Here is a 9,079-nt window from a genome sequence, read left to right as displayed (position 1 = left end):
GCATCCAGGTGCCAGAAGGAGAAGTGTGTGGTTGCACAGGATGATAGGCAGCATGTTAAAAAATCATTATGCAAAAACCACAATAATGATAGTGACACCATACCATCCCGTGTGGAAGCAGCATATAACTTCACATAAATGAAAGCCCAGGATTCTCACTTTACAAAATATGTAAGGGAAAAGGAAGCCCTCACATTCAGAGTTAGTGAAACCAGCCCCAAGAAAAGGCATTTCATCTGTTCCTAACTTTGCAACATTACTAACAACAGTTTGGATCAAGAAGGCAAAATGTAAGGCTTTACAAGGACAAGAAGAATCATTGTAGGATAGATCTGCACTACTAAAATTTCATGTCTGTGATGGGTGATGCTGATAAATCCATTTGTGCTTAAGGGCAAGACACAGAAGTTAATTACAGCATCAGTGTGAAACTTTAGCATATGACTACTATGACCACTGTCCATGTGGCTGATGTGTGGCCATTTCAAATGGCTCTGGGAGCACTGAAATCACAATCCGCTACCATTTACAAAAAAAAAGGGGGGGGGGGGGGGAGTTACTGGTGAAAAGAATGAAGCAGCAGGGCAAGCAAATTCTGCCAAAACCCAAAACTTTTGCATACCTCATCATATATTAATGTCAAATTAGAGATATGATCTTGATTGCTTGTTTCCTTATTTCCCAGTTCATTTTGCAAGTACAGTAACCCAACTCTTCCGCTACACAAGGTCACAGTGGATGTAAAAAACAACTAACAAACAGGGACAGGAGAACGAGTGTCCTGACTTGTCAGTGACAGTAGATTTCATATTCAATAGGAATTGCTGCTGTCAGTGAAAAAAGGGCCATTTCAATCAGTTTTTGAGAAAATATTTACAACGGGAGCTGAATGCAGTGGATATTTGGAGTTGGATACCTTACAAAAGGCTATTTATCACAGAAGCATGTACATCTGCATTACCCCAATGGGCCAAATGCACAGGAACTGGTCAATAGCTAGCTGGATGCATGTAGTGTGTTTGACAAGTCACGATTTTGCCTATTTTCAAATGATCCAGGGCACTGAATGCACTTACAGCCCATCAAAGCATTTAACCTGCAGTGTGTGGATGGTATAGTTCAGGCCAGAGGTGGTGCTGTAATGTTTTGAGGGCATTTTTTGCACCAAGATTTGGGCTATTTTGGTAGCTCTATGGGATATAATCACCAATGAGTAGCTTCAGCTTGATATGGTGTACCTGAAGAAACTTCTGAACCCTCTTCCTCATTAACTAAGGTCATTTTCTAGATTTGAGGCAGTGTTACATGGTATTAGCATAATGTCTTCTGGAATTCTAGATTAAAATAATAGTAGTAATATGATGACACACAAAGATGATGAAAACATTTCCTCTGAGGAGTGTCAGAGCAATTGAGAAATGGGTGGAACTGTCATAGTCAGATATGAAAATTAATATAAAAAGTTATAACATTTATGTACATTGTAAAAAAAAGCTCTACTAAAATGACAGTTGCATGTTGTGACTTCATTTCTATTCAGATGTGAAAACTGTTTGTGAAAAGAATTTCCATGGAATTTGACGGAAACATTTCAATGTCAGCATAATATATTGGACACAATATATATGTTATTTAAACAAATATATACATGTATTAATGAAAATTTTATTGAATCAATGAAAATTGCCATAATGAGAACATAGATGATATAAATGTGTATGTAAAGTCTTACAATTTTGAATGATAAAATAAAATTTGTGTATATATAAAAACAATGAACTAAACTGAAACTTAATTTACCATCTTAGGTGAACAGCACATAACAAAAATATCTCACAAGAACACAGAATGGTATGGCACAGAACAAAACAGTTGTTATACATATATAAAACATAACTTTCAGCTTTTGAATCAAGGCTGCAGTTTTCTTGCACACACATTTAGTAAGATTTAAAAGCTTTCATTAATACTTAAGTTTCACACATATTTTAAGCAAGCTCTGGCTGAAATCAGTCTCAAATTTCACTAGAAAAGTTTTGAAAAATTCAACAAATTATGACAACTAGGAAAAAAACTCCCTGCAAATTCTGACTAAAAATGTCAGAAAAAATACACCACAGAGTAACGCATGAGTATTATTCTTTCATGACATCATGATGACCATATTTACACAATTACTCTATTGCTTCATGATGCAAATAATTGCCATAGTAGACATTAGGTAAGAGACACTGATCAGCACAAATGATGTTAGCCAACAATACATGTACAAGTTGTGTAGCACCTATTACACATCAGTTGCATATGGGTTTGTGTACGAAAATCCATGGAACTGAGCCTGATCCATTGTCTCCAAAATCCCTCTGTCAATTGGAGTCAACTGTGCTCGTTCCGTTGTGAAAGTTGTGTCAAAATATTGTACATCAAGAGGATGTTGCTGCAACAAACACAATAAATAATTAAAGACAATGTTCAAGTACTTTGGAAAAGAAATTACCTAGGCAAAAATACTGAACTGTAAATAAAAGATTCAGCATGATATGAAACAATGATTTTTCCATAAGTATGCCATATTATAGTGGTATACACAACACTATCTTTAGTAATACTGAGAACATCATCCACAATAAACTGTATTCCTTCATTTATTTTCATGTTCCATAGACACAATTATGAAGGACATTCATAACACTCAGTCCTGTAAAACTTCATCTCACATAATTCAAAATGAATTATTATGGTTCAAAAATTAGGCACTGAAGCTAATGACCTAAAGTTAAACTGTACAATTTGGCGCTTGTGACCTAGAAATAAAGTAAAATCAAATATTACTTTTGGTATGTATACAAGTAGTGGTGTTTAGTAAGTAACTCTTAATGTTCTTTCAAGTGCAACCTATTCAGATGACCAGTATCAATTATGAACTTGAAATCAGTCAATCAAAATGACGTGTTGCGCTTACAGAAGGAATATGCTGCAGGCAATGATATCTGATGGTGTTTAATATGAAAGCTACCAAAAAATTCAATTTGGAAAGGAATAGGTAACAAAAGTCTGCCAAAAAGGGCTATGGGATAAGCAAAACCTGTTAAGTTAGAGTGCTGGCTAGAGGTAAGAGGTAAAAAGAAATTTGTTGCACAACTTGACAAAGTAGGGATCAATTGACAGGAAATTACTGAAGCATGAAGCAATAATCAGTTTGGTAATTGAGGAGAAACGGGGGGAGGGGGGGGAGAGAGAGAGAGAGAGAGAGAGAGAGAGAGAGAGAGAGAGTGTGTGTGTGTGTGTGTGTGTGTGTGTGTGTGTGTGTGTGTGTCTCAAGGGGGAGGGAGAGGGAATTGTAGAGGGAGACCAAATGGAGGTACACTATGTGATCAGAAGTATCCCGACCCCCCCCCCCCCCCCCCGCCCCAAAAAAAAAAAAAAAGTTTTTCATATTAGGTGCATTGTGCTGCCACCTTCTGCTAGGTAGTCCATATCAGCGACCTCATTAATCATTAGACATTGTGAGACAGCAGAATCAGGTAATTGGGTGTCACTTATGTCATGCATATGTAAGCAAAATTTTCACACTCCTAAACATCCTTAGGTGCATTGTTTCTGATGTGATAGTGAAGTGGAAATGGGAAGGGACATGTACAGCACAAAAGCATACAGGCCAACCTTGTCTGCTGACTGACAGCGACCGCCGACAGTTGAAGAGGGTCATAATGTGTAATAGGCAGACATCTATCCAGACACATGAATTCCAAATTGCATCAGGATCCACTGCAAGTACTATGACAGTTACATGGGAGGTGAGAAAACTTCAGTTTCCTGGTCAAGTGGCTGCTCATAAGCCACACATCATGCCGGTAAATGCCAAACAATGCCTTGCTTAGTGTAAGGAGCTTAAACATTGGATGATTGAACAGTGGAAAAACGTGTGGGGTGCCGAACACAGTACACAATGTGTTGATCTGATGGCAGGGTGTGGGCATGGCAAATGCCCGGTGAACGTCATCTGCCAGTGTGTGTAGTGTCAACAATAAAATTCAGAGGTGGTGGTGCTGCGCCGTGGTCATGTTTTTCATGGAGGGGGTTTGTACCCCTTGTGGTTTGCAAGGCACTATTGCAGCAATGGCCTACATTTATGTTTTGAGCACCTTCTTGCTTCCCACTGTTGAAGAGCAATGTATTATGTGATTGCCTCTTTCAACATGATAGAGCACCTGTTCATAATGCACAGCCTGTGGTGGAGTGGTTACATGACAGTAACATCCCTCTAATGGACTGGCCTGCACAGAGTCCTTATCAGAATCCTATAGAACACCTTTGGGCTGTTTTGGAATGCTGACATCGTGCCAGGCCACACCGACTGAAATTGATACCTCTCTTCAGCACAGCAGTCCATGAAGAATGGGCTGCCATTCCCCAAAAAACCTTCCAGCACCTGATTGAGTGCATGCCTGCTAGAGTGGCAGCTGTCATCAAGGCTAAGGGTGGGCCAACACTGTATTGAATTCCAGAATTACCGATGGAGGGCACCAGGAACTTTTAAGTCATTTTCAGCCAGGTGTCCAGATACTGTTGATCACATAGTAAAGGTTCTAGTAGTTATCCATGGGTGAAGAGGCTTACACAGGATATAGTAGTGTGTGGAGAGTTGCTTTAAACCTGTCTTTGGACTGATGACCAAAACAAAAACACATAGAGGAAAACTGAGTTGGAAGACAAGGTGAAGAACATTCCCAGAGAGTAACAAAAGAGAAGTAAGCCAAACATTTTGCCAAAAATTAGAACTCTGTTGGAACTGAAACAGAATAAGAAATGAGGGTACATGCAAGTGAAGTTGAGGACAAAAAAGTCAAGTACTGCAGACGATGATGTAACTTGACAGGTGTTACTACAAACTAGGACTGTCTTTAGTGCTATGAACCAGAATTTGTCACATCTTAAGATTAGCATTAAAGAAAAGATAAGGCTGTAGTATAACAATATTTATCAACATTTTACTCTGTTCAATAGCGAAATTGGTGACATTAAGCAAGACATTACTGGGTTAAAAACCTTTATTATAAATTTATTATGTGAGTCAGCAATCAATGTGAAAATTTTGTGAATAAAATCGGCTAGGTCAGTAATAAACATCTTTGTTTATAAAATTGTTTCAACTTCTGCTATCATAAGGTAAGAACTTCATCTTGATTTGACAGGTTGTAAGTTCTGATCTGATGACAGTAGTAGCTGAAACAATGTTACAAATAGAAAAATTTCTTAAGCAATCTAGAAGAAAATTTTCCTTCTGCAGGAAAAGACTGTCTGAACGATCTGTGGGGTATCCCGAAGAACATCCTATCATAATCTCTTTAAGACACTCGAGATATTTTCTATAGCTTCCCAATATATTTATTTGATTATAAGTTTCATGGTTGACAATCCTTTTGACTCTGAAATGAATGAAACATTCCATGACCACATTACATGAAGGAAGACTAACTTCCATTGTGATCTCAAAAAACTAACATGGTCATGGTGCAGAAAGGTGTACAGTATTCCATTGTTCAAATATATGATTTCCTACCACACTACCTCAAAGACTTATGTAGTAACAGTGTTTTATGTAAAGCTAAATGAAAGACACATTTACCTGAAAAATCTTTTCATTCATTAGATGAATTTTTTGAGGCAGAAACATAGACATTGTATGTATATACAGCCCTCCCTCACCCTCCTCCTCCTTCTCTCTCTCTCTCTCTCTCTCTCTCTCTCTCTCTCTCTCTCTCTCTCTCTCTCTCTGTCTGTGTGTGTGTGTGTGTGTGTGTGTGTGTGTGTGTGTGTGTGTGTGTGTGTGTGTTTTAATCCTTGGACAATATCTTATCCCATGCAACTGCTTCTGTACAATAACTGTATTATGTTCTATGTAATCTACATTTCTATAGTGTTTGACTCGTTCTGCATCCTAACGTGTCACAAACATGAGTGGATCAATGGGATATGTATATAAAGAAATAACATAAAATAAACCTGACTTCTACTACTGTCCCATATGCCTTTGCAGTTACTAAACAGGTAATAGTAAGAAAGCAGAAGCCACAATGTATTATTACAATCAGATATGGAAGGGTTGATATAACTAGACATGACTTAATAGCTTGTCTTGATGCTGATTATACGTGATCTGGTGTTCTGCAGGATGGGGGCTGTATTTGGTTTTTGGAAACATATAGCATGGAAGAGACTCTCACTTTAGTAAAGATTTTTTTTATTCATACAGTCAGTACTGACATGAATAAAGCAGGTAAATTAATGACGAAGCCTGAACTACTAATAATATGCCCCTGCTAGGTTAATTGTTGTATGTATTTCATACTGTGGTTGCAGTAGTTTAATCTTTTCTGGATTCCTTTAGCATTCTAGATGCTATTTTACTTTTACATGAGCCTAACTGATGCTGTTTTTACAGATATCTTAGAGGGTACATTTGAATCATGTATAGAGGTAGCAATGGTAAATTTACTATATGATTGTGGTGGGAAGGGAAATCAGGGTTTAAAGTCCCTTCATCATCAAGGTCATTTGAGATGGATAGATCATGGCATCAAGTTACTAATCTCTGACAGTTCACCCAGAATTTAATGGGACACCATTAATCAATAAAATTTTCTTGTTTCACAAGCCACATCACTTCAAAAAACTCTCGAACTTTTGATAGCTGTCACTGCCATAAGCATCAGCAGTTAAAATTGCTGACTGCCATGACTGTTATGGTGTTCTGCTTATGTAGATGCAAGGCTAATGTCTGGCACCTACAGAGAGGACCAAAATGACAGATCCATTGAAGGCAAGTTGGGCAGCTCCTAGCACATCCATTCTGTTGCAGGACCAAGTGATGCCAGATGGCACCCGGAGGATGTTGCCACACTTGAAACTGCTACTCCCACATCCCTACACACATCAGGCATCTGTCTTTGCTTTCTCTCAATGTCCAAAGCCTTCTGCCATGCCCTACTACATGTACCCCTAGCCTCTGTTAAAATTGTTGCTGTTTAATTCAATTCCAGCTGCCTCTTTTATAACAGATCCCAATATCATGATGTTTGAGCCAAAACTGTCATCTTATCAACATCACCAAATTGGAATTCTGTTGTAAAAGAAGCAGCTGAAATTAGAACAGCAAAAGTTTTAACAGAGACTCAGAAGACATACTTACAAGGGGAGGCCACGATGTTGGGATCACAGATTTACTTCAAACTTTTTACACTTTATGCAGGCGATTAAAACAAAATAACATGCAAGTTGTAAGGTGCACTACTCTGGAAGTTCGGAGAAAATCACAAGATTTTTACGCGTCTATTATGTGACATATGCATCTGTGCATAGGTGCTGGATGTTAGAGTTCATGGTGAGCAAGTGATTAGTGTTTCAGCTTCATAAAATAAATGCGTATGAGGTGCTGGTTCGACTCTCATTGAAACTTAATTTTTAATCTATAGCTCTTTTCATCTCTGGTCATATATGGTCTGCATCCAAACTATTGGAAGAAAGAGAAATTTTTAAAAATGTCAACAAGGTGTGTTTTCCCTTAGAAATTCTGAACATTCCCTGTAAATGTGGGAAAACTGCTTTCATTCAATGCCATTTAAAATTGTTTTCCATGTCTGTATGACAAATATGATCCTGCAATGTGTGATGTCAAGAGCACACATGACAAGTAATTGTACATTATTCTTGTGGTCTGGCATGTTGTGACTTACTGTATTACTTAATGTCATTCACATAATTATTTATCAAAGTTTGACTTGGTTTTCCAAGCCTGTCCCTTGCCTTGAAAATTTAATTAAAAATAGTAAATAGTTAAGTAACATACGAAATTCACTAAAACTTCATGAAAATATATGTGTTTTTTTTCTATTATATTACCTCTCAAACGTCACATACATTAAATAATATGACAAGTGATGACAAAAATATAGATTAAAAAGTGAGTGATAGCAGGATTCAAACAGTCACTTTGTCCACAATCCTCTTACTAAGCAGTAACTCTGACTACATGGCCACACTAACTTCTTATAGGTAGTGTATGTGCACAAATACATCAGGTACATAATAGAAGTGTAAAGCTTCTCTTGCAATTTTCTCTGAACTGACAGAGTAAGCCAAATTATTACTTGCACATTATGTTGTTTTAATGGCCTACTAAAGATGTACAAAGTATTGTGCCCTCCCCTTGTTAGCAGAGCATCGGGGCATGCTTTGGACAATGAGCAAAAGCAAAGATAGGAGCTTGGTGCCTGTAGGGATGTGGCAGAATTAGTTTCAAATGTTGCAACTGCCCCTTGCACCATCTGACATCACTTGGTGGGCTGGAGCTGCTAGGAGCTGTCCATCTTGCCTTTTGTGTGTGCATCACTCTGGCCCTCTTTGGAATATTCCAGAAACTGCCATTGCATCCATATAAGCGGAATGCCATCCCAGACACAATAGTCAGTGTTTTTACCTCCTGATGACATGGCTTGTAAACTGGGAAGATTTTACTGAAGCATGCAACTGCCAAAGACTCTGAGGCCACAACAACATTGTTATTGCACAGTGTAAGATGAGGAATTCATAGCAGTAGTTGGAATATGTATATATGGACAAGCAAAGCAAGTTTTTTGTACTTTTAGTGTTAACTGCAGTAAACTGATGTAGATATCTGATTTTACTTTTGTGTTCAAAATGCAAAAACAAATTTGGACAGTGGCAGTTTTGGGTATCTGGGAGGATACAGACACAGTGTCCATAAGACATATGAGTGGTGCATTGGAGCATGGTAGACAATTTTGGGTGCAGGGGAAACACACTTTGGGACCCTCGATTATGTTGTTTCAGAGTTTGGAGTGCAGTTCTTATATGAATAGAACAGTGATCGGAACTGAAATTGAAGTGAGCAAAACAAGGTTTAAATTTGGACTGGAGACTTGTGAAGCACAGTGCAAGTAATCCGTACAGAATAAGATGAGAAGTTTGTAGTAAACCTGGGAAAAAAAGGCAATTGACATTTAGCCTTATAGAGTGGACTCCACCTATCAACTGGTTTAGAAGCTTAGGATATTTT

General features: G+C 38.0%; 1 protein-coding gene across 1 annotated transcript in view; it reads right to left on the bottom strand.

The window, feature by feature from the left end:
• Positions 1-1,645: 1,645 nt before the first annotated feature.
• The window catches only part of LOC126184246 (uncharacterized), a 175,832-nt gene continuing 168,398 nt past the window's right edge, over positions 1,646-9,079 (bottom strand). The window contains exon 9 of the mRNA XM_049926615.1: positions 1,646-2,437. Within this exon, the coding sequence (XP_049782572.1) occupies positions 2,288-2,437 (150 nt within the window). The 3' untranslated portion in view covers positions 1,646-2,287. The remainder of the gene's footprint in view (positions 2,438-9,079) is intronic.

This window comes from Schistocerca cancellata, chromosome 4 (genome assembly GCF_023864275.1).
Source record: "Schistocerca cancellata isolate TAMUIC-IGC-003103 chromosome 4, iqSchCanc2.1, whole genome shotgun sequence".
Classification (NCBI taxonomy): domain Eukaryota; kingdom Metazoa; phylum Arthropoda; class Insecta; order Orthoptera; family Acrididae; genus Schistocerca; species Schistocerca cancellata.
Note: the sequence above shows the minus strand (reverse complement) of the source record. Positions and strands in the feature narration are given on the sequence as shown.